The 27332-nt window shown below is 41.5% G+C and overlaps 1 protein-coding gene across 2 annotated transcripts in view; it reads left to right on the forward strand.

Annotated features, from left to right (window-relative positions):
• The window catches only part of DHX58 (DExH-box helicase 58), a 36560-nt gene extending 10350 nt beyond the window's left edge, over positions 1 to 26210 (forward strand). For both annotated transcript variants that reach the window (XM_081331057.1, XM_081331056.1), the window contains exons 4-13: positions 7381 to 7571; positions 9949 to 10065; positions 10177 to 10303; positions 11092 to 11283; positions 18662 to 18918; positions 20452 to 20601; positions 20822 to 20983; positions 22581 to 22771; positions 24224 to 24320; positions 25368 to 26210. In XM_081331057.1, coding sequence (XP_081187183.1) covers positions 7381 to 7571; positions 9949 to 10065; positions 10177 to 10303; positions 11092 to 11283; positions 18662 to 18918; positions 20452 to 20601; positions 20822 to 20983; positions 22581 to 22771; positions 24224 to 24320; positions 25368 to 25547 — 1664 coding nt within the window. In that variant the 3' untranslated portion in view covers positions 25548 to 26210. The remainder of the gene's footprint in view (positions 1 to 7380; positions 7572 to 9948; positions 10066 to 10176; positions 10304 to 11091; positions 11284 to 18661; positions 18919 to 20451; positions 20602 to 20821; positions 20984 to 22580; positions 22772 to 24223; positions 24321 to 25367) is intronic.
• The last annotated feature ends 1122 nt before the right edge of the window (positions 26211 to 27332 follow it).

The raw sequence follows: 27332 nt of genomic DNA on the forward strand, positions 1-27332 counted from the left end.
TTGCTATTTAAAAAAAACAAAAACAAAACCAAGAAGTGGTTTTATTTATTTATTTATTTTTATTTATTTAGTTACATTTATATACCGCCCTATTCCCTGAGGACTCAGGGCGGTTTACAGGAAATTAAAAAATCCACCATACAAAAGTTAAAAAACCAAATTAAAAAATATTAAATTGACCCTGTATACTTAAAACCCCAATTAAAAATTTCTCCTCAGCCTGGGCCTGAGAGCTCAAAGAGCCAGGTCTTCAGGCCCCGGCGGAATGATCGGAGGTCGGGGGCAGTCCTCAGCTCCACCGGCAGCTGGTTCCAGAGGGCAGGCGCTCCCACTGAGAAGGCCCTATCCCTGGGTGTCACCCGCCGGCAATCTCTCACCGGCGGCACCCTGAGCAGACCCTCCCTGTGGGAGCGCACTGGGCGAAGGGCGTTTGATGCCGGCAGCAGGTGTTCCCTCAAATAGCCCGGACCCAGGCCATGTAGGGCTTTATAGGTGATAACCAGCACCTTGAATTTCACCCGGAGGGTAACTGGAGCCCCAGCCAAGGAGGATCTTGACAGCCACAAAGATAGACTTTTCCAGTCGACTTGCAGTAGAGAACGTCTGCCTCTTGACAGTCCTCCCAGTGCTACGGACTCCCAAATGCGAAGAAATGAAAAGATAGCCATGTTATCTTCTTTGTGCCTCTGTGTTAGTTTGACTCCTGGTCACTGCCTAGAAAAGTCCCTCAATTTGTTTTGGCAATATTTTCTGAGGTGGTTTCCTATAGCTTTCTTTCTAGGGCTGAGAGAAAGGAACAGGCCCAGAATAACCCAGCTGGCTTCCTAGTTAAAGCAGAACTAGAATTCACAGCCTCCTAGCTTATCCTTTAACTGCTACACCAAATTGCCTTCTATAGCGTATTCTTGTCAACATTATATAATAAACTTATTTTAAATTATATCCTAGAGAAGGACTTGCCACAAAATGTTCATGGATTGTCTGTCATCAGATCAGAACCAACCTTTAGTGACCACAGAGACAGACTTTTTCAGGATGATCTGTCTACAGCATAGTCCTTCAGGTCTTCCAATGGTACACCCTTTGCCACCAAAATCAAGACTGCCAAATTTACTGTAACTCCTCCTCTTCTTCTCTTTCCTTCCTCCTTTACCAATATTATAGTCTTCTCAAGGGAACTGGCTCTTCATGCACTAAATCCATCGTGTTGTGATTCAGGGTCAGCCTGTGGGTTCGGCAGTTGGGTCGGACGACTCAGAGGAGGAGGGGGGTGTTGAAGACCTTGCTGAGGGGGTTGAAGATCTTGCTGATGATAGCCCTCAGCCAGGCCCCTCCCACTTGGTCACCACGGAGACCCAGCTGTGTGAGCCTGACAGTGTGGATGAAGATGACCCACAGCTGGCCCTGTTCAAGGACGCCCGACGCAGGAGGCAGTCAATTAGGAGTAAACAGAGGAAGGCAATGGGGCTTCTCGGAAGGAGGCAGAGAGAAGCCACACCCTGAACTCTATATAAGGGGAATGTCTGGGAGGGCTGGTTTGCTGAAGGCAACCGCTCGGATGGTTCATGTTTCTTAAAGCTTCTGTTTCTTGGTTCGTGTCTTGTTTGTTTTTGTAGCTATAAATTTGGCAGGCGTAATTCCAGCCTCTTGCCGTTTGTAAAGGGGTTGTCCCTGCCTTTTCTGCAGGGCCGGTAGCAGGCTGGTACAGAACACATCATTTGAGTCTGGTCATTTGTGCTTCAAGTGAGAACCCTTGATTGATTTGTTCTGTAATATATTTCTTAGTTTTCTTGGCTATTGTCAAGAGTCTTCTCAAGGTTCGAAAGTGTGAATACAGGTAGTCCTTGACTTACAACAGTTCATTTTAGTGACAGTTCAAAGTTACAATGGCTCTGGAAAAAAGGGATTTATGACCATGCAGCATCCCCATGGTCACATGATCAAAATTCGGATGCTTGGCAACTAACTCATACTTACGACGGTCGCAGTGTCTCAGGGTCACGTGATTCCCCCATTGTGACCTTCTGACAAGCAGTCAGTATGGAACCCAGATTCACTTAACAACTGTGTTACTAACTTAAAAAGTGCAGTGATTCACTTAACATCTGTGGCAAGAAAGGTCATAAAATGGGGCAAAATCCACTTAACAAATGTCTCACCAACAGAAATTTTGGGCTCAGTTGAAGTCATAAGTAGAGGACTACCTGTACTTTTTAAATTTTCATTTCCATAGAGTCACAGGGAAAATCATTGCCTGCACCGATATTTCTAGACATAGACACAATAGAGAATTTGACAGTTTTTTCCCAGGGCTTTCATTACTATCCTACCAAGTATTAGTCTATGCTTTATTTCTTGACGGTTGGTCCTTTACTGTTGATAATCAGTCCTAAAAGGCAGAAGCTACCTCCCTCTTCAGTATCAATTACAAGAGTTCCCCAACCTTTCCAGGTTGGCAGCTGGGGGGGGGGGAGTGGGGAAAGGGGATGGTTTTGTGGGAGGGGCAGATGCGTGTGTGTGCTCACGTGTGCATATGACTTCCTCACTCACGCAAGTGAGGCTGAGAGCATCCATGAGGCTTGCATGAGGCCCCAAGTGCTCACATGAGTGGGCCGTGAGCATCCGTGATGTTTCTGCGAGTGGGGCTGCAAATGCCTGTGACACTCATGTGAGTGGGGCCCCCAGCACCTGCAGTGCTCGTGTGAGTGGGGCTGTGCAAGCAGGTGCGCATATCAGCCAGCCACTCAGGGAGCCCAGTTGCAAATAGGCCATGGACCAGTAGTGGGCCACGGCCCACAGGTTGGGGACCCCTGAATTACAAGACCAGTTGCAGTTCCAGTTGCTCTTCATTTGGTCTTCTTTGTGTTTTAGTCTTATATTTTCACTGTGCTCCTTGACTTTCATCACCAAAGCTTCCAGAACACTGTGTTCAGTATAGCACAAGTTGTTGATGTGTTTTCCTCCAATTTTAAAGTTTGAATAAATAGAGATTATAAAGCCTGGTCTCACTTCTTGCTGACCTGCCAATCTTTTCTCCACATACCATAAGAATTGTGGCTTCCTACCCTATGTATAGGTTTTACATAAGAATAAAGAGATAGCAATAGCAATAGCCCCCTTCATGGATTACTGCCTTGTCGTGGCGAAGGGGCTTGCATAATTCAATGAAGCTATGAGCTATGCCGTGCAGGGCCACCCAAGACGGACAGGTCATAGCAGAGAGTTCTGACAAAACGTGATCCACTGGAGAAGGAAATGGCAACCCACTCCAGTATCTTTGCCATGAAAACCCTATGGACAGTACCAAAAGGCAAAACGATATGACGCTGGAAGATGAGCCCCTCAGGTCGGAAGGCGTCCAATATGCTACTGGGGAAGAGCAGAGGGCTAGTACTAGTAGCGCCAGAAAGAATGAAGCGACTGGGCCAAAGCCGAAAGGACGCTCAGCTGTGGATGTGTCTGGTGGTGAAAGGAAAGTCCGATGCTGTAAAGATTTTTTCTCCATAGGAACCTGGAATGTAAGATCCATGAATCAAGGAAAGCTGGACGTGGTCAAACAAGAGATGACAAGACTGAACATCGACATCTTAGGTATCAGCGAACTAAAATGGACAGGAATGGGTGAATTTAATTCAGATGACCACCAGGTATACTACTGCGGGCAAGAATCCCTCAGAAGAAATGGAGTAGCCTTCATAGTCAATAAAAGAGTAGGAAAAGCAATACTGGGATACAATCCTCAAAATGACAGAATGATCTCAGTTCGAATCCAAGGCAAACCATTCAATATCACAGTAGTCCAAGTCTATGCCCCAACCACCAGTGCTGAAGAGGATGAAATTGACCGGTTCTATGAAGCCCTACAGCACCTTATAGAACTAACACCAAAAAATGATGTCCTTATCATCATGGGGGATTGGAATGCTAAAGTAGGAAGCCAAAAGATAACCGGAATAACAGGCAAGTTTGGCCTTGGAGTACAAAATGAAGCAGGGCACAGGCTGATAGAATTTTGTCAAGAGAATACGATGGTCATAGCAAACACTCTTTTCCAACAACCCAAGAGACGGCTCTACACATGGACATCACCAGACGGTCATCACAGAAATCAGATTGACTATATGCTCTGCAGCCAAAGATGGAGAAGCTCTATACAGTCAGTAAAAACAAGACCAGGAGCTGACTGTGGCTCAGACCATGAGCTTCTCCTTGCAAAGTTTAAGCTTAAACTGAAGAAAGTAGGGAAAAGCACTAGGCCACTCAGGTATGAATTAAATCATATCCCTGTTGAATATACAGTAGAGGTGACAAATAGATTTAAGGAATTAGATCTGATAGACAGAGTGCCTGAAGAACTATGGACAGAGGTTCGCGACATTGTACAACAGGTAGCAACCAAAACCATCCCAAAGAAAAAGAAATGCAAGAAAGCAAAATGGCTGTCTGAGAAAGCTTTGCAAATAGCTGAGGAAAGGAGGGAAGCGAAAGGCAAGGGAGAAAAAGAAAGATACACCCAATTGAATGCAGAATTCCAGAGAATAGCTAGAAGAGATAAGAATGCCTTCTTAAACAAACAGTGCAAAGAAATAGAAGAAAACAATAGAATAGGGAGGACCAGAGATCTTTTCAAGAAAATTGGAGAGATGAAGGGAACGTTTAATGCAAAAATGGGCATGATAAAGGACCAAAATGGCAGGGACCTAACAGAGGCAGAAGAGATTAAGAAGAGGTGGCAAAATTACACAGAAGAACTATACAAGAATGAGCTTAATGTCCCTGATAATCACAATGAGGTGGTCACTGACCTCGAGCCAGACATCCTAGAATGTGAAGTGAAGTGGGCCTTAGAAAAGCTGAGCAACAACAAAGCTAGTGGAAGTGACAGTATTCCAGCTGAGCTATTCAAAATCTTAAAAGACAGTGCAGTAAAAGTGCTACACTCAATTTGCCAGCAAATTTGGAAAACTCAACAGTGGCCACAGGATTGGAAAAGATCAGTTTACATTCCAATTCCAAAGAAAGGCAGTGCCAAAGAATGTTCAAACTATCGCACCATTGCACTCATTTCTCATGCTAGTAAAGTCATGCTTAAAATCCTACAAGCTAGACTTCAGCAGTATGTGGATCGAGAACTACCAGAAGTACAGGCAGGATTTCGAAGAGGCAGAGGAACTAGAGATCAAATTGCCAACATACGCTGGATCATGGAGAAAGCTAGGGAGTTCCAGAAAAACATCTACTTCTGCTTCATTGACTATGCTAAAGCCTTTGATTGTGTGGATCATAACAAACTGTGGCAAGTTCTTAAAGAGATGGGAGTACCAGACCATCTTATTTGTCTCTTGAGAAACCTATATGCGGGTCAAGAAGCAACAGTGAGAACTGGACATGGAACCACTGATTGGTTCAAAATTGGGAAAGGAGTCCGGCAAGGCTGTATACTGTCGCCCTGCCTATTTAACTTATATGCAGAGCACATCATGAGAAAGGCAGGGCTAGATGAATCAAAAGTTGGAATTAAGATTGCCGGAAGAAATATCAACAACCTAAGATACGCAGATGATACCACTCTAATGGCAGAAAGTGAAGAGGAACTAAAGAGCCTCTTGCTGTAAGTGAAGGAGAGTGCAAAACTTGGGTTGAAACTTAACATTAAGAAAACCAAGATCATGGCATCTGGCCCTCTCAATTCCTGGCAAATAGATGGGGAAGAAATGGAGGTAGTGACAGATTTTATTTTCCTGGGCTCCAAGATCACTGCAGATGGGGACTGTAGCCAAGAAATTAAAAGACGCTTGCTCCTGGGGAGGAAAGCCATGACAAATCTAGACAGCACACTAAAAAGCAGAGACATCACCCTGTCAACAAAAGTGCGTATAGTCAAGGCTATGGTCTTCCCAGTTGCAATGTATGGCAGTGAAAGTTGGACCATAAGAAAGGCTGAGCGCCAAAGAATTGAGGCCTTTGAACTATGGTGCTGGAGAAGACTCCTGCGAGTCCCTTGGACTGCAAGGCGATCAAACCGGTCAGTCCTAGAGGAGATCAATCCTGACTGCTCTTTAGAAGGCCAGATCCTGAAGCTAAAACTCAAATACTTTGGCCACCTAATGAGAAGGAAGGACTCACTGGAGAAAAGCCTAATGCTGGGAAAGATCGAGGGCAATAGAAGAAGGGGACGACAGAGAATGAGGTGGCTGGATGGAGTCACTGAAGCAGTAGGCGTGAGCTTAAATGGACTCCAGAAGATGGTAGAGGACAGAAAGGCCTGGAGGAATGTTGTCCATAGGGTCGTGATGGGTCGGACACGACTTCGCAGCTAACAACAACAATAGCAATAGCACTTAGACCAGGGGTAGGCAACCTCGGCTCTTTTATGAGTCATGGACTTCAACTCCCAGAATTCCTGAGCCAGCTATGCTGGCTCAGGAATTCTGGGAGTTGAAGTCCATGACTCATAAAAGAGCCGAGGTTGCCTACCCCTGACTTATATACTGCTCCATAGTGCTTTACAGCATTTCTGAGCGGTTTGTTTTGGAATTACCATTTTTCTAAGCCCTGTTTATAGATTGACATGACTGACACAATCAAAGGCCTTTCTATAATTAATGGAGCCCATATTGACATCTTTTTGGTATTTCCCAATTATCCAGCATGGGTCAGCAGTAAGATTTCTTGCTATTTAAACTTTTCTTAAGCCAGCTTGAATATGTGGCATCTTCCTATCCACGTTGGGCTTTAATCTGCAATAGAAATAAACAATCCAGCAAAACCACCGTTTCAAGATCTCCATGCAGTGAATTGTGTGTGCTGCAGGCCAAATATATGCCTCGACATACACTGTCAACACAAATTATGTACAGGTAGTCCTCAACCTACAACCACAATTGAACCCCAAATTTTTGTTACTAGGTGAAACAGTAATTAGGTGAGTTTTGTCCCATCTTATGAACTTTTCTTGCCACAGATGTTAAGTGAATTACTGCAGTTGTTAAGTCAGTAGTAACACAGTTGTTTAGTGAATCTGGCTTCCCCATTGACTGCTTGTCAGAAGGACGCAAAAGGTGATCACATGAACCTGGGTCACTGGGACCATCATAAATATGAGTCATTTGCTAAACATCCGAATTTTGATCGGATGACCATAGGGATGCTGCAATGGTTGTCAATGTGAAAAGTGGTAATAAATCACGTTTTTTCACTGCCGTTGTAACTTTGAACAGTCACTAAATGAACTGTTATATGTCAAGGGCTACCTGTATTCTCCAATTCAGCAGATATTCTTGAATAAGGGCATTCCCTTCCCACAAGCAGTCTATTAAAAGAAGAATGCATTATAATTAGTACAAAAGCTGATTATCACTTTCTCTATATGCTATGCAGATTTCTCTCTATTGGTGATAGATGAGTGTCACCACACTCACAAAGGAACTGTTTATAACAAGATTATGGAAAAGTACTTTGACCACAAGCTGAAAGGTCTACAGGGTTTACCTCAGATTTTGGGACTCACAGCCTCTCTAGGTACTGGAAGTGCAAATTCCCTGGAAGCAGCTAAGGACCACATCCTAGAGGTGAGACTGATGGAAAATACTTGGCTCAAGTATTGGAAGTTCAGTGGCATTGTGGGTTCTCTCTTTCCCCCCCCCATAGTCATAGGTTTGGAGGTTGCTCTGCATTGCAAACACAGTTCTCTTTCATACTGATAATGGAATTTTCAAAGAGCATACCTCAAGGACAGAGCACATGCTTTGCATTTAGTAATCAGAGTCTGAATCCTTGTCATCTCCAGTTAAGAATTATAAAGTGCTTTCCCCGAAACCTCCTAAAATGGGTCTAGGACACGGGTTCCCAACCAGGGGTGCTCACACCCCCTGGGGGTGTGAGACGATATTCCAGGGGGTGCAAAAACTTAGGTTTTCAAAATTATAAGTGTATATGCATAATTCGTTACCATTATTTTGAACTTTTATAAAGGGTGTGAGAATATATCAGAAGCGTTCTAGAGGTGCGGGATATAGAAAAGGTCTAGGACCTTCATGCATGGACCCTTGGCCATGCCTCCTTCCCCCACCTCCCACCTCAGCCCATTTGCCTCCAGCATTCCTCCTAACCCTAACCCTGGCCCTGCGCCCCGAGCCCTTCTGCCCAGCCCTTTTGTCGAGGTCCCCTTTGTCCAGGTTCCCTTGCAGCACCATGGCTTCTGCCTGCTATCTGTCCCATGCAGCTAAAGGCCCGGGACAAAGGGGGCCTTGGCGAAAGGGCCAAGCTGAAGGGGCAGAGGGTAAGGGACCCATTGGCCAGGGAGAATGGGCAGGAGAGGGCCATCTGAGGAGGAATGCTGGAGGCAAATGGGCGGTGGGAGGAGGAGGAGGCAAGGCCAAGAGTCCATGCCTGAAGGTCCCATTCCACCTAAAATATGTATTGTAAATCACCAATCTTGATGGATGATAAGAGTCATAAAGTAGACACTGAGGTGCATTTGAGAGGTCCTCAAGCATTGTCCTTCCCCAGAAATTAATATTCAATATATTGTCTGCAATTCTGAAGAAAGAAACCATGGATGGTTCTTTTCTCTCTTGACTTTTGCTTACTTCTTTTTGAAAATGTCACCTAATCTGGTGACAACCAATTCTGCTGTTTTGCCACATTTACTCAAATTAGTAAATGTCACCGTATTTTTCCTAACTTTCTGTACAATTTTCTGTACCAAACTTGTTTGTTTTAATTTTTGTATCAACAACAATCTCATACTTGCTTTCTGAAGTAAAAAAAAATACTCCGAAGGTGGTCATTCCTTCTTGGAGAGCTACTCATTTTAGTTACCCTTTTCTGCACTTTTGCCAATTATTCCATATTTTTCAAGAATATTTTCCAACCTACCTGTCAAGTACCAGGGAAATCAGGAGATTCAGGCAGTTCAAATGAGTATAAAGATTTATTGCAAGCTAAAGCTCTCTACCAGAATCGGATCAATTGGCCGTTAAAGGAAATGAACGGGGGATAAGAGAAGCATTCAAGTTAGCTGGACCTAAATCTCTTGTGGGTGTGAAGGACTCATGACTTATGACATGTTTGACCCCTCCCTCAGGCCTCTGTATGCCAGCTTCCAGAATCGAGTATTATTATCAAATGGTAAAACTGTTCCTCAATTATAGCATTTCAGTTGCAGATTAAGGAACTTTGTAATGGAATACCTCCCCCTTTGCAAATTCCCCACATCTGGAAAAGAAGGAACAAAGCATTTTGCAGGTGGTAGGTATGCTATCAAGTCACATTGCCCTTTTGGGACTGAGATGCCCTAATTTGGGCCAGAGTTGGATAGAGAATTTTAACATGGTTTACATGGCACTTCCTTCAGAAGCTTCAGCAGATCCAAAATATAGCAGCTCATCTCCTAACTGGAGATAGCAGATTTGGCAGTATTATCTCTATGCTGCATCTCTATGCTACACCTTTGATTTGGCTTCTGTTCATTTTAAAGTGTTGTGTGTCACTTTTAAAGCATTGCATGACTTGACACCCAATACCTATAGGACCTTCAGTCCTACTGAGACTTGCCCCATCCTGTGCAACCTACAAAAGAAGGAAGAAGATGAGGGCACTTCCTCACTGGCTGCTCCTGTTCTTTGAAATAAACTTCCATAATAAGGGATACCTCCAACGTCTTGACTTCAAGAAGCTCCTGAGCATTTGGTTGCTGGTGTTACTTGAGCTGTTTAATTAGATAATTCAAATTGTTCTTTTTGTTGATAAGGATATTATTGTAAATCACCTCAAGTCCTTGTGAAATGGGCAGCCCATAATTCATTGTATGTATAAATAAGCAGACAAATTTGTTTCGTCTCTTTTTATCACAGCATTACTTAAAGGCATTTCTACTGGCATTTTAGATCAATTGGCTGAAGTAATTTCCTGAAGTAATCACACAGCTGTGATAATTTTTTTCAGATTTGTGCTAACCTGGACGCTGAAAAAATTATGTCAACCAATAAACATAATCTCTCTCTTCATGACCATGTTCCATGTCCCAAGAAACAGTATGATCTGTCAGAACCAAGGTTGCAGGTAAGATCACCAGGAGTCTCTTAAGGAACTGTTGAAAAAAATGAATGAGCAATGTAGATAAGAATGTTAACATGTTTTTCCACTCCCAATTTCCCAATTTATCATCTCCAGGACCCATTTGGAGAAAAGATCAGGGAGATAATGGCCCAGATCTATACTTACCTAAATGTACCTGACATTACTGCAAACTTTGGTACCAAGAGCTTTGAGCAGAAAATTGTGGAGCTTGAAACAAAAGGTGAGTATCCCATAGGAAGCTTTGTAATACAGGTAGTTCTTGACTTATAGCAGTTCATCTAGTGACTGTTTAAAGTTACAACGTCACTAAAAAAAGTGACTTTTGATCATTTTTCACACTTGCAGCATCCCCATGGTCATGTGATCAAAATTCAGATGATTGGCAACTGACTCATATTTATGACAGTTGCCGTGTCCCAGGGACATGTGATCACTTTTTGCGACCTTCTGACAAACAAGGTCAATGGGGAAGCCAGATTCACTTAACAACTGTGTGACTTACTTAACACCTGCAGTGATTCACTTAACAACTCTGGCAAGAAAAATAGTGCAAAATTCACTTAACAAATGTCTTAGCGACAGACATTTTGGCCTCAGTTGTGGCCATCAAGTCGAGGACCACCTGTATACATGAATTTGGAAGAAATAAATGTTCAGAGACAGATTTAATATCTTCCTGATTTTTCCACCTCCACTAAGTTTCTGTGCTATCTGGAGTACATGTGAGTCCAAGGCCCAAGCCTGCAGAAGATAAATTAGCTATAGCTTCTTTGGATGTGTTATTCCTTGCCCCCGGCTGATGGTCTGTAATGAAGTACAGCTGCAGAGAAGAAACTCAACTTTCAACCTAGAAAGCTTATTCTTACCAACTCTACTTCGATAAGAGTGTTCTGTTTTACCTAGGCAGAACAAGGAAAGAGGTTATAGATGAGATGGACTGAAACAGTTCAGTGGAAAGATAATGTGACAGACCGTTGTCATGACTTTTGCTCTCTTTGTGGTATTAAGGAGCAAAAGAATGTTGCCAAAAAACCCGAGTTTGTGCCCTGCATCTTCGGAAATACAATGACGCCCTGCTGACCAATGAAACCGTGCGCATGATTGATGCCTTCAGTATGCTAGATGAGTTTTACCAACTAGAACACGCTACTAAGAAATTAACCCAAAAAAGCGAAGAATATCTGTTCCAGCTCTTTGATGGTAAGTGTCTGTCAGTAATGGAAATGCTAGACAAAAAGAAGTGATGGGGTAGTCTCACACTGGTGGACGTGATGGTGCCATTTTCCTGATTCAGAGTGAATTCCTAGATAGCCGTTAGTCCCATAGGTGAAAAATAACAACATGGTTGCTAGAAATTTCATTGAGTTATAGAGTGGGAATTATAGAGCTAGAAGAACTAAAAGCACCTTTAATAATAATAATAATAATAATAATAATAATAACAATAACAACAACAACAACAACAACAAGAAAAGAAGAAGAAGAAGAAGAAGAAGAAGAAGAAGAAGAAGAAGAAGAAGAAGAAGAAGAAGAAGAAGAAGAAGAAGAAGAAGAAGAAGAAGAAGAAGAAGAAGAAGAAGAAGTTGGAAGAGACCTTGGAGGTCATCTAGTCCAACCCCCTGCTCAGGCAGGAAACCTTATACCATTTCAGGCAAATGGCTGTCCAGTCTCTTCTTAAAAACCTCCAATGTTGGAGCATTCACCACCTCTGGAGGCAGGTTGTTCCACTGGTTAATTGTTCTAACTGTCAGGAAGTTTCTCCTTAGTTCTAGGTTGCTTCTCTCCTTGACTAGTTTCCATCCGTTGCTTCTTGTCCTGCTTTCAGGTGCTTTGGAGAATAGCTTGACTCCCTCTTCTTTGTGGCAGCCCCTGAGATATTGGAACACTGCTATCATGTCACCCCTCGCCCTTCTCTTCATTAAACTACACATACCCAATTCCAGCAACCGTTCCCGATATGTTTTAGCCTCCAGTCCCCCAATCATCTTTGTTGCTCTTCTCTGTACCCTTTCTAGAGTCTCGACATCTTTTTTACATCGTGGTGACCAAAACTGGATTCAACCTGTCATGTATTTTGAAAGCCAGGAAAGTCTACAGAGTAGTCTGGCTGCCAGCAGTTGCTGTTGTTTAGTTTAGGTTTCAGTTTAGGATTAGGTTTAGGTTTAGGTTAGGTTTAGGTTAGTTTTTCCCAAAGGTGCTTTTTCACAAGACAGCTGTTTCACTTCTCACCCAAGAAGCTTCTTCAGCTCTGACTGGATGGTGAGGAAAGAAACAATTTATATTCCTTGCAGATAGCTGGTCATTTGCATTCTTTTAAGAGAATTCTTGAAGCCATTTGGAAGTTTGCCTGTCACCTCAGGGCCACCTAACCCTAACCCCCATTTTTTTTCTTCTCAAATGAAGAGCTACTTGAATGGCGTTGAATGGTTTATTAAGGCATACTCTAAAAATTAAAGTTGATTTCATTGCATTAAATCCAGTTGTTATATTTACATGTAATTCAAATTAAACATGGTCACTATGACTGCTCTCTAACATTTTGTTGCATTAAAAATTCAATTTGGTAATTATTGGAAGTTGTTGAGGTGACATCTAGCTTAGGATCCTCAGGCTGTGCCCTTCTCTTCTGAAGAGACATCAGGATGAAACCTTTGAAGGCAAGTCTGAGAGATAAGAGCATCTTCTACAATTTGTGGACTTCCAAATACACTAAACCTGCTAGTTGGAAGTATTAGGAACTGTAATCAGTGTTGGAGAAGTTAAACAAAATAAGGCTGAACAATAAGGGAAAGACAAGACAGAGGAGAAAAATAAATATGGGCCACACAACTAAAAACTCAAAGAAACTCTTCATTGCTGGAACTGACAGCAGTTTATTTTTTTTTTTTATTGAAAAGTTTTACAATACAGTTTTCCTTTAAAGAACCCCCCCTTCCCCCACCCTCCTCCCCCCCCTACCTCCCCCCTACCTCCCCCCCTCCCTCCTCACCCCCCTACCTCCCCCCCTCCCCCCTCCCCCCCCGACTTCCCAGAGCTAAATACAAGGTATATATATATAAAAAAGCAATCATAAACAACCATATACTAACAATTACAAATTCTAAAATCCATTACTCTCTAGCTTGTATAGGATAAAACAATCCTTAGCAATATTAAATATATATAAGAAACTAAAATAAAAAAAAGAAAAAACCAAGCGAAGGAAGACTTATTCGAATGCTACGTAAAACTTCTTAACCCTATACTTGTTCTGGATAAACTCAATCCATTTTCTCCATTCCATAATATAATGTTCTTGCGAATGATCTTTCAAATAGGCCGAAATCTTCGCCATCTCTGCCAGGTCGGAAACCTTTAAAATCCACTCTTGTATAGTCGGCAGTTCCTCTTTCTTCCAATATTGACCTATCAAAAGTCTTGCTGCCGTAACTAAGTTCAACATCAACTTGGAGTCCACAACTGTAGCGTCAACAATTATTCCCAACAAAAAAAATTGTGGGCAAAATTTTATCCTCTGTTTAAAAACCTTCTGCATATTCCACCAGACTTTTATCCAAAAAGCCTTAACCTTTTTACATGTCCACCATATGTGAAAATATGTTGCATCTTCATCACCGCACCTCCAACATTTAGGCTGGTAATTCGGATACATACTTGCAAGCTTTTTAGGATCTAAATGCCATCTATAAAACATTTTATAAAAGTTCTCTCTTAGATTTTGAGCTTGAGTAAATTTTACATTCCTCACCCAAATCTTTTCCCACGTGTCCATTGTAATAACTTCCTGAATGTTTTGGGCCCATTTTATCATGCAATCCTTAACCAGCTCTGTTTCTGAATAGATCTCTATCAATGCAAGATATATCCGTTTAATATGTGCTGGTCCCTGATTTCTAATTTGCTTTATCAAATTTTCATCAGTCATTACAAATCCATTTTTCTGGTCTTCTTTCCACCTGGCCCGTAACTGAATATATTGAAACCAAGTTCGAACAACCTTCTCTTCTCGCAAGAAATTATATGATTTCAGGCACCAAACATTCCTTTCCAAACTTAAAATTTCCTTGTAGGTAGTCTCATCGTGTTTGAAACCAGCATGTATATTTTCTATTGCGTGTTTTGGAATTGCCCACAATGGTATCTTGCTGCTTAACTTGTATCTGTACTTCTTCCAAACTCTCAGCAGTGCCTGCCTTAAAATATGCATCCTAAACACAGAATCTACCTTCTTGTCATACAACAAATATGCATGCCAGCCAAACAACAAATCATGGCCCTCAAGATTTAATAACCTCGGTTGCGTCAAATTAATCCAATCGCTTATTCCTACTAATGCAGCAGCTTCATAATATAATTTAAGATTTGGCAATTTAAGGCCACCTCTCTCACGAGTATCCTGCATAATCTTAAGTTTAACTCGTGGCTTTTTCCCTGCCCACACAAATTTATTGATACCACGCTGCCATTCCTCCAGATTAGAATCTTTCTTAAGAATCGGTATCATTTGAAATAAAAATAAAAATTTGGGCAGGACATTCATTTTCACTGCTGCAATCCGTCCCAACAAAGACAATTGCAATTTTTCCCAACTCTCCAATTCTTTTTGAATTTTCCCCCATAGTTTTTCATAATTATTTTTATATAGCTTTGTATTAGAGGGCGACAAAGTCACCCCCAAGTATTTAACCCTTTTAACAATCTCAAATCCAGTTAATCCTTCTAAAAGAGCCTTCTGTGAAACTGTCATATTTCTAGCCAAAATTTTAGTTTTCTGTATATTTACTTTAAATCCAGAAACCTTCCCATATTGTGTTATTAGCTCCATCAGGTCCACAACAGAGTTCTCTGGCTGGGTCACTGTAACAACCAGATCATCTGCAAATGCTCTCAATCTGTAGTCCTGATCTCCGACTTGTATCCCCTTAATTTTTTCCGAGTTCCGAATCTTAACCAATAATATCTCTAATGTTAACACAAATAACAAGGGCGATAGCGGACACCCTTGCCTTGTGCCCTTCTCAATATTACATGCTGTTGTCAGGCTATTGTTAACTATGATTCGGGCAGTTTGTACTTGCGTAAGAACCGGGATGCTAGCATTCTCCAAGTACGTATCAATATCTTTTGCATTAATATCCTCTTTAGTATATAATTTCGAATAAAAATCCACAAAAGCATCCTTAATAAGATTCTGTTGAAACACGACCCTTCCTTTATACTCAATCTTATCTATATTAGATGCTCTTTGTTTTTTCCTCAGTCTATAAGCTAACCATCTGCCTGGTTTATTAGCATTGCAAAAAGTATTATGCCTAGCAAACCGCAGATTGGTCGCCACTTGATCAGCCATTAATTTATCAAATTGTCCTCTTAACAATCTAATAGCCTCCTTGATCTTCACATCCTCTGGGTTCAAAATCAAAGCCTTTTCTTTTTCCTTTATTTCATTCTCCAGATCTTTCCTTCTATTTTCTACTACACGTCTATGTCTATTATTCATATGTATCAACACCCCTCTCATATAGGCCTTGCTAGCATCCCAAACCATATCCATAGAAGTACCCTTGTTCATATTAATCTCAAAAAAATCCTTCATCCGCTGTTTACATTCTTCCACATTTCTCTGGTTTCTAAACAAATTCTCATTCACACGCCATGAGCGCCTATCTCTTTTTTCCTTATCAATCTCCAACCAAACTGGACTGTGGTCAGAGATAGTTCTTGCACAAATCTTCACCTTTTTAGTTCTCAAAAAAAGATCATTAGTCGACAAAATAAAATCAATCCTCGAAAAAGATTGGTGTCTATCAGAGTAAAAAGTATAATCCTTCTCCTGCAAGTGTCTCTCCCGCCAGATATCTCGCAATTCCAGGTCATCCTTCATTTCAAAAAAGGATTTAGGCAGTCTAGCATGACTTGGAATGCGCTTAAAAGCTCCGGCCTTATCCAACTGTACATCCACAACTCCATTCCAGTCCCCCATAAAAATAAAAGATTTATAATCCAACTGGGTAAGCTTTGTGTGAAGTAAACTAAAAAAGTCAGCTTGTTGTTGATTTGGTGCATATAGTCCAACTAGAAGCGTCTTTTTACCTTCTAACAACAGCTCAATCATAACATATCTTCCATGCTTATCTGCTTCAATTAAATCCGCTGTTAAGGCATTTTTAACATAAACAACCACTCCATTTTTCTTATTCTCTGCAGAAGCAACAAATTGCGTACCCAGCCTCGAGTTCATTAAATACTTTTGATCCAAAACTCTAATATGCGTTTCTTGCAGACATATAACATCTATCTTAAATTGTTTTAAATATTGAAAAACTTTCTTCCTCTTCTGCGGTGAATTTAGTCCATTAACATTCCAAGTTAGAAATTTAGTTGCCATGTATATCCTCAAAAAGCTCTTGGACCACAGCTTTGATAGGACTAATTTCTTTAGGCCGTGCTCCTCCCACAGCTTGGCTATGAATGCGTTGTGAAGTATCTGAAGACTTTTGCTGATCTTGTTCCTTTATTTTCTTTGCTCGTCTTAAAGCAGCACGCGTCACTCTTTGCTCTCTAGGATCATCCAAAGAAGTTGTAGCTTGATCTCCTCCAGCACCATTTTCCTCTTTTTCCTCCTCTTGCTGTTCTTCTTCTCCAGATCCCTTTCCAGCTTCCAGAAGCGTTAATGGGGTTGCTTTTAAGACATTATTGTAGAAATCACGCGCTTGTTTCACAGTGATCAGCCTATACCTTTTACCTTCATGCATCACCATCAGCCCTTCTGGAATCTCCCATCTGAATCTTATATCTCTTTGCTTAAGCTCATGCACAAGAAATGTATAGTCCTTCCTTCCCCTTAAAATCCTTGGAGGAATTTCTTTTAAAACCAAAACTTCTTGTTCAGCAATCACAACTTTAGCATCATAGGCAGCTTGTATAACTTGATCTCTAATTTCTCTTTTTGCAAAGTAAACCACCACATCTCTAGGCAGCTTTCTCTGTCTAGCAATCCATGAATTCACCCGAAACACTTTATCCATAGCTGCTCTTATTTCAGATGCTGGCTGGTTCAATACCCCTTCGAGAGCCTCAGAGATCAGCTGCTTTAAATCTTCTTTAATATTCTCTTTTAAACCTCTGATTCTGACAGCAAACTGCATCTGGTAATATTGGGCAAGGCTTAACTCCCTATCCATTTTGTCTCTTGCATTTTCATTCTCCCGTGCTTTTACTTCTAATATAGCATTCCTTTGAGCCAAATCATCCATTTTTTCATCTAAATCTTCCACACATTCCGCCACTTTATGCACTGAAGACAAAATGTCTACCTTCATCACGCTGAACTTCTGTTCCATCCTTTCTTCCATTCTTTCCTCCAGTTTCTCCAATTTCTCCTCCATCTGTGCAAATTTATCAGCAATTGATTGATTAATTGATTCCAAAAGTACCTGGGCCTGTTTGTCCAAAGCATCTCGCAAATCCTTCGATGTCAGCACTTCAGGAGTGTGCAACGCCTGTAATGATGATTGTTGCACCGGCGAGGATCCACCACTCCGAAGAGTTTTAGGGGGAGGTTTAGCCGCCATCTTTTAGTCCTCAATTATGACGCACTTTCACTTAAAGTTTAGAAAGTCCAACAAACTCGAGAGTATAGTAAAATAATCCTCTTCACCTTTCCCTCTTGTACCGCTCTGCCTGCTCCTTTAAATCATAGTCCTTTCTTCAGGCAGGGATGGTTCGCAGACGCCTGGCTCTGCTCCAAGAAGTTCGGAGCAGAGACGACGGCCAGCTGGGAGCAACCCAGGCTTCGGGGGAGTTCAATCCTCCAGCCGCCCAAGCTCCACGCTCAGGCGGCCTCGGAGAACTCTACCCCTACCTGGGGCCTCACCCCCTCCTCTTCTCCCGAGGAGGGGGCTTCAATTTCACCCGAACAGCTGATCGGCGCTGTTTCGGGCGAAAAAAACAAACAGCTGAGCCGCGGGCAGCCAGGAGAGGCTGTCTTCGGCGCCGCGCCGCCACCGGAAGTCACAGCAGTTTATTTTTAGGTAGCCCTCAACTTACCACCATTTGTTTAGCGACTGTTAAAAGTTGCGATGGCACTAAAAAAAAATAACAGTATCCCCACTGCCACTTAATCAAAATTCAGGCACTTGGCAACTGGCATGTATTGACCAGAGTTGCAATGTTCTGGGGTCATGTGATCACCATGGGTGATCTTTCCAGCCAGCATCCGATAGACAATGGAGAAGCCAGCTTAAACAACTTTGGCTAAAACCATAAAACTGGACACAAAGGACTTAATCGCTTTGCTTTCTGCACTTTCTGGTCCCAGTTGTGATTGTAAATCAAAGACTCCCTGTAGTGGCAATCACTGCCATATAATCTACTGCACTATGTATTTGTGTAAGTTTTTGTTGTTGTTGTTCGTGTGGTTTCATTTTTCTTATTCATTGTTACCTATGTTAATCCATTGGGCTAAATGCCAACTGAATTAGAAGATCAAGAAATATTATAGATGCGTGTTAGATTCAGGAATGATTCTCTTGCTGCTCATCCTTATTTGAGACCACACAATGCATTTGCTTTATAGAGAACAGGTTGTCTCTCTTGGGCCTTGCTAAAGACAGTCGCTATGAGAATCCCAAGCTTGGCAAGCTGCAACAAGTCTTGCAAAACCAATTCCAAGAACTGAAGAGCTCACGGGGCATTGTCTTCACCTGGACACGGCAGAGTGCCTATTCACTGCATGAGTGGGTCGTGGGTAACCAGGCTTTGCGTGAACTTGGGATCAAGTCTGATGTTCTAACTGGGGCTGGTTCCAGCAGTCAGACAAAGCACATGACACAGGTAAGTCTACAGAAAAATGTGGAAAAGCCTCTATCCCATTCCCAGTTCTACTGTAAGTCTAATTGGAATGAGACCCCCCCAAAAAAGATTGAAAGCCAATTCATAAGTGTATGCAAGATGACAAAGGACAGTCCACATGCATAATTTCATTTTATCTTGATCTTGCAGGATCCAATCTGAGTCGGTTACTGGGATCAGAGGTTTGTTCTTCCAAGCTTTTGGACTCATATTAAAGCCCATCCTCAGGGCTCCAGCACAAGTCCAAAAGCTTGGAAGAACAAACTCTTATCCCGGTGACCGACTCAGATTGGATCCTCCGATGTTACCCTTTGCCTTCGTTGCTTTGATCTATTAAATATTCTTTTCCAAATCAAGTATGAAAAATATCCAAGAAAAAATATTTATATTTAATTTGGTCTGGTATGAGAGCTAATTTTTGACAAGAAATAGCCTTTACTCCTTACCTTAATTCTAAAAGTTAAATTAATGCTAAAGCCACAATGGACAGCTTAATTCCTTTGTTATGTGTACTGCATATGGTTCAGGTGGACTCTGGCTAGTTAAGATTTAATCCATTAGTAATATTTGAGTGCTGTGTCATGCCAAACTATTTTTTAAAATATCTTCCCTGTTTTAATGTGGAACAGAGTAAATACATAGAAAAATTTCACTTCAGCATTATTTAAACTGCCGGCCCGTGGGTGTCAAACTGCCAGCCCGTGGGCCAGATGCATCATGAAGAAACTGTGCCCACCCCATTGCCAGCAATGGCGAAAAAGCTCTGATACGTCGCGCGACGTCACATGACGTCACGAGTTTGACATGTCTGACTTAAACAGAGAAAAAAATATTTAGGACCCAGAAAACACATGACTCGGGAAACTTTGTCAGGCTCTTCCAAAACATAGTAAATATGTTTTGCAGTTTTCTGATGTTCATGGCTACGCTAAAACAGAGGTGCGCTGTTGGCTTCGCAGGACAAACTGGATAGGAAGCACAACCAGATGAATTAATTTTACTTTATTGCTATGGTTACAGAATCTTGCAAGTCTAAAAAGTATATTTTCCCCTTCTTTATAGCCCCAAGAGGCTAGGGAGGGTCTTTGCCTCATCCACTATCCAGCCCAGTCTCCCAAGGTCATTTTCACATATCATTACATACATAAAGAGCTTCTTTGAATATCAACAGTCTCACAGACAAGATGGATTGTTTTCTCATGGTTTGTGGTCTCCTAGTTGAATATACCAAGGAACTCCAGCAACAATAATCGTTGTAGAAGTGATGTTTGGTGAAACCAAAGTTCTTTCCATGACAACTAATCTGTAATGCTGGATCACACGTACCAGCTATCATTTGATGTAACTTAGCCAAGAAGTTGCATTCGCACTTCCCCATCCTTTAAAGCACCTTTTTAGCCTTTGAACTGAAAGGCTCACTTCTGTCTTCTGGGATTGAGCATCCCAGTTTCACTCTAGGCCAAAAGTTTTGTCTTGGATGTTTCTTTATAATTTTGTCTTGGGTGTTTCTTTCAGCAAGAACAACAAGATGTTCTCCATCGCTTCCGAGAGGGGCAACTCAACCTTCTTCTTTCCACCAGTGTGGCTGAGGAGGGGCTGGACATCCCTGAGTGTAATATCATAATCCGTTATGGGCTGATGACAAATGAAATTGCTATGATGCAGGTCAGTCAGTTTTGAGAACCTTATTAAATGCACCTTGCCACTTGCAGAGTGTCACTCAAATGTGTCTAGGAAGGAAAGAATGCTGGGTCATTGAGAACAATAGGAGTTCAACTGAAGGATGGTTTTTGACTAATTCATATATGTTCTTGCGGTGAAGTGGAACACTAGTGGGCTGGATCTTCGGAGATGAATGCAGGTGCTCTTCTTTCTCTTTGTTAAGGCCAGGGGCCGTGCACGTGCCCCAAACAGCATCTGTTCCATTTTGGCCAAGACCAACAGCAAAGAGGTGGCCCGTGAGAGGCTGAATGAAACTTTGGAGACCCTGATGGAGAGTGCCATAAAATGGGTGCAGGAGATGCCTGACAAAGAATACCACCTAAAGGTAAAAGGAACTTCCTGGAAAGGCCAAGAAAGTGACCTCTGATATTTAGACTTTGAGAAAGAATAACAATAAAGTACTAATTTGGTGGGAAACACAGCAAGACAGATTCTGACATGCTGTGATAATGTACTCTTATTTATTTATTTATTTATTTATTTATTTATTTATTTATTTATTTATTTATTTATTTATTTATTTATTTATTTATTTATTTATTTTATTGGATTTGTATACCGCCCTATTCCCATAGGACTCAGGGCAGTTTACAGGGCAGTTAAAACCATGAATACAAAAAATTAAAAACAAATAAAACAATTAAATTAAATTCAAGCCCCAAGAGTAAATCTAAAACCCAGTTAAATTAACAACCCCACAGTCTGAACCAAACAGATCGAAGAGCCAGGTTTTCAGGTCCCGGCGAAATTTATTCTTTTGCTGCTGCTCTACATCACCATAATCATAGGTCACAGTCTCAAAAGCATCTCAGAAGAGATACCATGCCAGCTTTCCCCAAAAAGTGCCCTCCCACTGTGTTTGATAGTTGAAGTAGAGTCTTTTAGGGGGTAAAATACTTCGAGCTATTTGTTAAGAATTGGAACTCATATGGAACTCCGGCTTCAATGTTATCTTAGAGATGTAGCTGGGTACTTATTTTAAAAAATGCAGGAATTTAGGTAGTTCCAGTTGTGTGGAGTTCTTATTTGAATGTGGATCAGATGAACATTATAGAACATTGCAGATGAACTTCAGACTTTGAAAGAGTACATGCTGTTGAGAAGTTACTGATTCAGTGACAGGTTTCCAATTCATGTAGTCCTCAGTTAATAAACACGCTTTGGGTGTTCAGAGTTATGACGGAACTGAACATGTATTTACAACTGCTTCTTGAACTCCCAGCCATTCCATCATTTCCATAGTCACGTGTTTGCAATGTGAGTGCTTGGCAACTGACTTTTAATAATGACGGTTGCAGTGTCCCGCAATCACAAACAGAGTCAATGGGGAAGCCAGCAGGGAAAATCACGTCACTTGGGTAAGACTTTCCCCCCCTGTAGCAATCACCTTCAACCCCACCCCCCATTGGTACAGTGCCTCACTGGCTTGTTGTGCACACTTCTATAGCCTGCCACAGCCATCCCATGCTCATGTCATCAGCTCCTCTCACATTCTTTTTTAAATATATATATATATTATTGGCTTTTTACAATAATAATCTTTAGTCCTTATTAATGTGTTGTCTGGGTTCATAGCTCCTCTCACAATCCTGCAGCAGCCATTCCAAGACCCATCTTGAAGTGTGCAACACCCGCCCCTTGCATAGTTTCCTGCAATTACCGGCAGACATTTACCTGCCTGTCAGTCTCCTTGCAAGCACTTGCATCTTCCTGTTGGCTTCCCTACTGATCTTGCTTGTTGGAAGCTGGAAGTAAGTTGCAAGGAGGTTCTTGCTTAATAACCCATGATTGTTGCTTAACAATGGTAACTGGGAGTCCTAGGCTTGCCATCACTTAGCAATCTTGGATACCTACAGAATGAAGTCACAATATACCATATGTTCATATGCATGGAACACAAATTCTTTAACTCTTTCCTATAGATTGCAAAATTGCAGCATGAAGGCATGATCAGCAGGAAATTGCGGGATATCAAACTTGAGCAGCAGCGCCTGCTACACGATCCAGGAAGTGTACGTTTCTGCTGCCTCAACTGCAACATGGCTGTCTGCCATGCCAGTGACCTGCGCAAAATAGAGAATATGCACCACATCAACATTAATCCCAACTTCAGGTGAGGGAAAGTAGAAGTGGCTAGTTACTCTGTGCTTTTGGACTTTATAACATTGGGAAGAGCCATGTTATGAAGAGCTGTGGTGGCACAGTGGTTAGAATGCAGTATTGCAGGCCAATTTTGCCGACTGCCAGGAGTTTGATCCTGACTGGCTCAAGGTTGACTCAAGCCTTCCATCCCTCCGATGTTGGTAAAATGAGGACCCAGATTGTTGGGGGCAATATGCTGACTCTGTAAGCTGCTTAGAGAGTACTGTAAACCACTATAAAATGGTATATACATCTAAGTGCTATTTCAGTTGGGAAGCATATCTTGCTTTCTCCATTTGAATACCAAGATTGTATTCAAGTTGATGCCCTCCAGATAAGTTGTGGGATTACTTCTCATGAATGAGAGCTGAGAGAAATGAGAATTGATATCCAATATCTGAAGAGCACTAGGATGGAGAAGGCTAGTCCTGTGCTTCAGTTTCAGAAACATTTCTTGCTTAATGTATAGAGAATTAGGAAAGAAACTGACTTCAGCTCCTTCTCTTTGCGACCCTCCTGAGGTCTTCTTCTATGAACGTACATACCCTGAACATAGTTCAGTAAATAATCTGGTTGACTGTTCCCCAGGAATATTCTAGACACAAGACGTGCTTACAATCAAAGTATTAATCAAATATTTGTACAGCCACATTTATATAAAAAGACACCATTGGCAAAATCTGCCGGCATCAACTTCCCTTCGCCCTGTGCGTTCCCACAGAGAGGGCCTCCTCAGGGTGCCACCGATCAGAGAATGTCGATTGGTGGCCCCCAGGGGGAGGTCCTTCTCTGTGGGCGCCCCGGAGCTATGGAATCAGTTACCGGTTGAGCTCCGGATGGCGCCCGATCTCTGCTCCTTTCGTCGCGATCTAAAGACATTCTTATTTGAACAAGCCGGCCTGGCCTGATGGGGGATGGGCGGGGTTTTTTATTGTTATTTTAATATTTGTACGTACTGTTTTTAGTGGGCATATATTTAATCCTTTTTAACTTTTGTAACTCTGTATTTTTTATGCTTGCCTTGTTCACCGCCCTGAGTCCTTCGGGAGAAGGGCGGTATATAAATAAAATTATTATTATTATTATTATTATTATTATTAAAATCAGCATCAGTTTATTACAAAAGGTAGCTTACATACCTTTAACCCAACATCTGCCTGTCCCAGGTCCATAAAAATGCCACATACAGTCTGAACATCTGACTGACTGAGACCAACTATAATAAATGTTATCCATGTGTATATCTATATGTGTACAGATGCACTACTCTTAACATAGGAAGAGAGAGGTCAGCAAAGAACCCCCTTCCCCTAAATTGTCAGTCAGGATTTGATTCACAGACCACCACCCTGCCCGTTGCCCAAGAATTGCACACTTCCTTAGGAGTGAAAGATTACAGAATGCCCAATTGTTCTCTATGCAGCCTTTATTACAAAAAGTCACCTGACTGTGTGGCAATTTCCCGCGAATTCAAAGACTGGAAGCCAGGCAGTTCCATCAGCTGCGATAAATGTGGGCAGGTAAGCACAGTTTGAACTTATTTTTCTAAATATACTTATTTTGCTCAGTTTTTATGAAGAAATGGATGTTAAAGAGGAGACAGTGTCAGGTCAGTGGGAAGGACAAATCAGACTTGCTTCTAAAATCCTAAGGTTCAAATTCAGTAAATATTCCATTCCTGGATTTCACCTTAATTTGTTTCATGGCAGACCTCAATCAAATTTCCCTCTAATGATTGTTCCCTCTATTATTGTTGTTGTTTTGGGTTTCTGTAAAGGATTTTGCAGAATGTGTTAAGGACAGGAATTTAACAGGCTATATCTGTCTTTATTGATTTGTGGAAATCCGAGTGTGAAGCCAAAGCTTGTCAAAGGTTTCAGCTAACACAGTGGGTCTCAGGTAAACTTCCATAAGTTGATGTTTGTGCTGCATTTAGGAAAGCTTTGCATGGTCTTAGCTTGGCACAAGAACTCAGTAGATAATTATTGGGATAATAGGTAATCTTCTTCAGATTATGCTTAAGCCATAATGCATTTTATTTTGATTTAGTTTGTCATCTTGGGTTAATCAAGCAATTGTAGTTTATCCAAAAAGCCATGGTTTAGCATAACATGTAACCCTCAGACTGTAAAAAATGGGGTAGGGGCAGAGAATGTCTGTCCTTTTGAATGCTATCCTTGAAGGGAATCTCTAGCAGTCAGTCTGTAAGCGAAGGAAGGAAGGAAGGAAGGAAGGAAGGAAGGAAGGAAGGAAGGAAGGAAGGAAGGAAGGAAGGAAGGAAGGAAGGAAGGAAGGAAGGAAGGAAGGAAGGAAGGAAGGAAGGAAGGAAGGAAAGGAAGGAAGGAAGGAAGGAAGGAAAGAAAGGAAATACAAGAGGAGGCATCCCTGTAAGCTGAGATGGGCTTTTGCAGTCTGTATTATTTCTGTTCTGCTCTTTGGTAAAACCAGGGCAGCACAAACACTGACAGATGAATTTTTATATAGTTCACTGATATTTTCCCCAAAGTTGGAAATCTATGCTTGTGATTCCTGGTGAGAGGCTAACCGTTGTATTTGTGTTCCTGCAGATTTGGGGAATGGAAATGATCTACCGGGATTTCACACTTCCAATGTTGGCCATTAAAAATTTTGTGGTGGAAACCCCAGATGGCCGCCAGAAACCCAAAAAATGGAGCAAAGTTACTTTTGAAATCAAGGCTTTTGATTATACTGAATATTGTAATACTAATTTTAAACTGGATACATAAGATTTGGCAAATAAGTGAAAAATAATTCAAAATAATGGACTGTGCCCCTTATGAATAATAAAGATGTATATCTTCCTTATCTAGTGAAAATTAGCAACCCCATTGAATAAATGCATTCAAAATAATTTGAAGTAGGCCTGCTGAACCTTTTCACTAATGCCAGCCCTGAATACTTGGGGGGGGGGGTCTTCTTTCTTCTTTAAATGTATTTGTGGGCTGACTTGTCCCAAAACACATGTTTGAAATGGATGAAGGTACCTGGCTGCATAATCATTCTTCTTGTACTAAAGATCTGAATTGAGTGGTGAAGGTAGCATCTTTGCAACTGGGGATTTTCTGAATGCCTTGAAAGAACATGGTTGTACTTTGAAGCAGTAACCGAAGTGGCAATTTCCAGACAAAATTAATGCTTTTTAGGCCGCAAGAATTGGAACTCATTCTGGAGCATTCCCACATCATAATAGGAGTAATCCAACCTTCTTCACCTCTTACACAAGACATTTAAAAGTCCAGATAGCTAGTACTTTGGATGCCTGCTTTCTCCTGAGGGGACAAAAGAGGTAAAACTCTTATTAGTTTCTCTTATTTCCCTTAACGTGAAGGAAGAGTGGGAAGTATTGTCACAATCGGTAAATTAGCTGTCCTCAATCTTGTCAGAACTTAATTGTTGTCCAGGGACAACCAGAAAATCCATTTGATTGTGTTGTTCTGAAACTGATTCAAATATCAGCTCATCTACGGAGGAGGGGTTAAACCCAGAGCTGCTTTTGAGCACACCCTATGTGGAAATACTCTCTGTCATAAATGCGCTAGAAGTCTAGGAACTTACTGGAAGGAGGAAGATGAACAAGAAGTTGAGTGGGAAAGGTTCCTGTTTTTGAAAATCAATTTATGACAAAGGGATGTTCAGAGAATGAAGAGGAAGAGAAGGTTCGTATAAAGCAGCTCCACAGAACCATCAAGCCATCTACCTGGATTTCAAACAGAGGTCCATCATCCTGTAATGCATGACAAACCTATGAAAATGTTATATTTTGAGAATTCTAAAGTGTATTATGAAAGCGAGGAAGGGGTGTTACCATTTCTCACACAATGACCTAATTGCGTGTTCTGCTACCTATAGCTTGGTTTCTAAAGTAGACATTGCAAAACCTCAATCCTGTCTAGTAAATCTTTGGATTCTTCTTTTTTTTTTTACTAAGTTTGTAGATCGCCTCACTTAAGAAAAAAACCCAGCAAGGCAGAGTTCAGTTTTGTAATTTTTTTTTTATTCCATTTATATCCCGCCCTTCTCCGAAGACTCAGGGCGGCTTACAAGCTTAGCAGTAGCCTTCATTCTATGTATATGCCTGCTTATTAGAGCTTTCACACACACCCCAAGCGGCATTATTACAAAGTCAGCTTATTGCCCCCAACAATCTGGGTCCTCATTTTACCTACCTCGGAAGGATGGAAGGCTGAGTCAACCTTGAGCCTGGTGGGATGCGAACCTGCACTAATTGCAGGCAGCTGGTGTTACTTAAGGAGGCATTAGCCCACTGCTCCACCAAGGCTCATTTTATAATTATTGATAATTTTATAATTATCAAACCTTCTTGCATCTCGGTTGAAATTGTATGACATAAACATATCCATTTTTGCCCTCCCAACAGCCACTCTATGGGGTGGGTTTTCCTGAGATTAATCTTGTAACTGGGTCTCCCCACTCATAGTCCAATAATGGTAATTATTAGTCCACACTGATGCTGCTGTTATGCAGAGTATATTTTTAAGAAATAAGACATT

Source organism: Vipera berus (genome assembly GCF_964194415.1).
Source record: "Vipera berus genome assembly, chromosome: 6".
Taxonomy (NCBI): Eukaryota; Metazoa; Chordata; class Lepidosauria; order Squamata; family Viperidae; genus Vipera; species Vipera berus.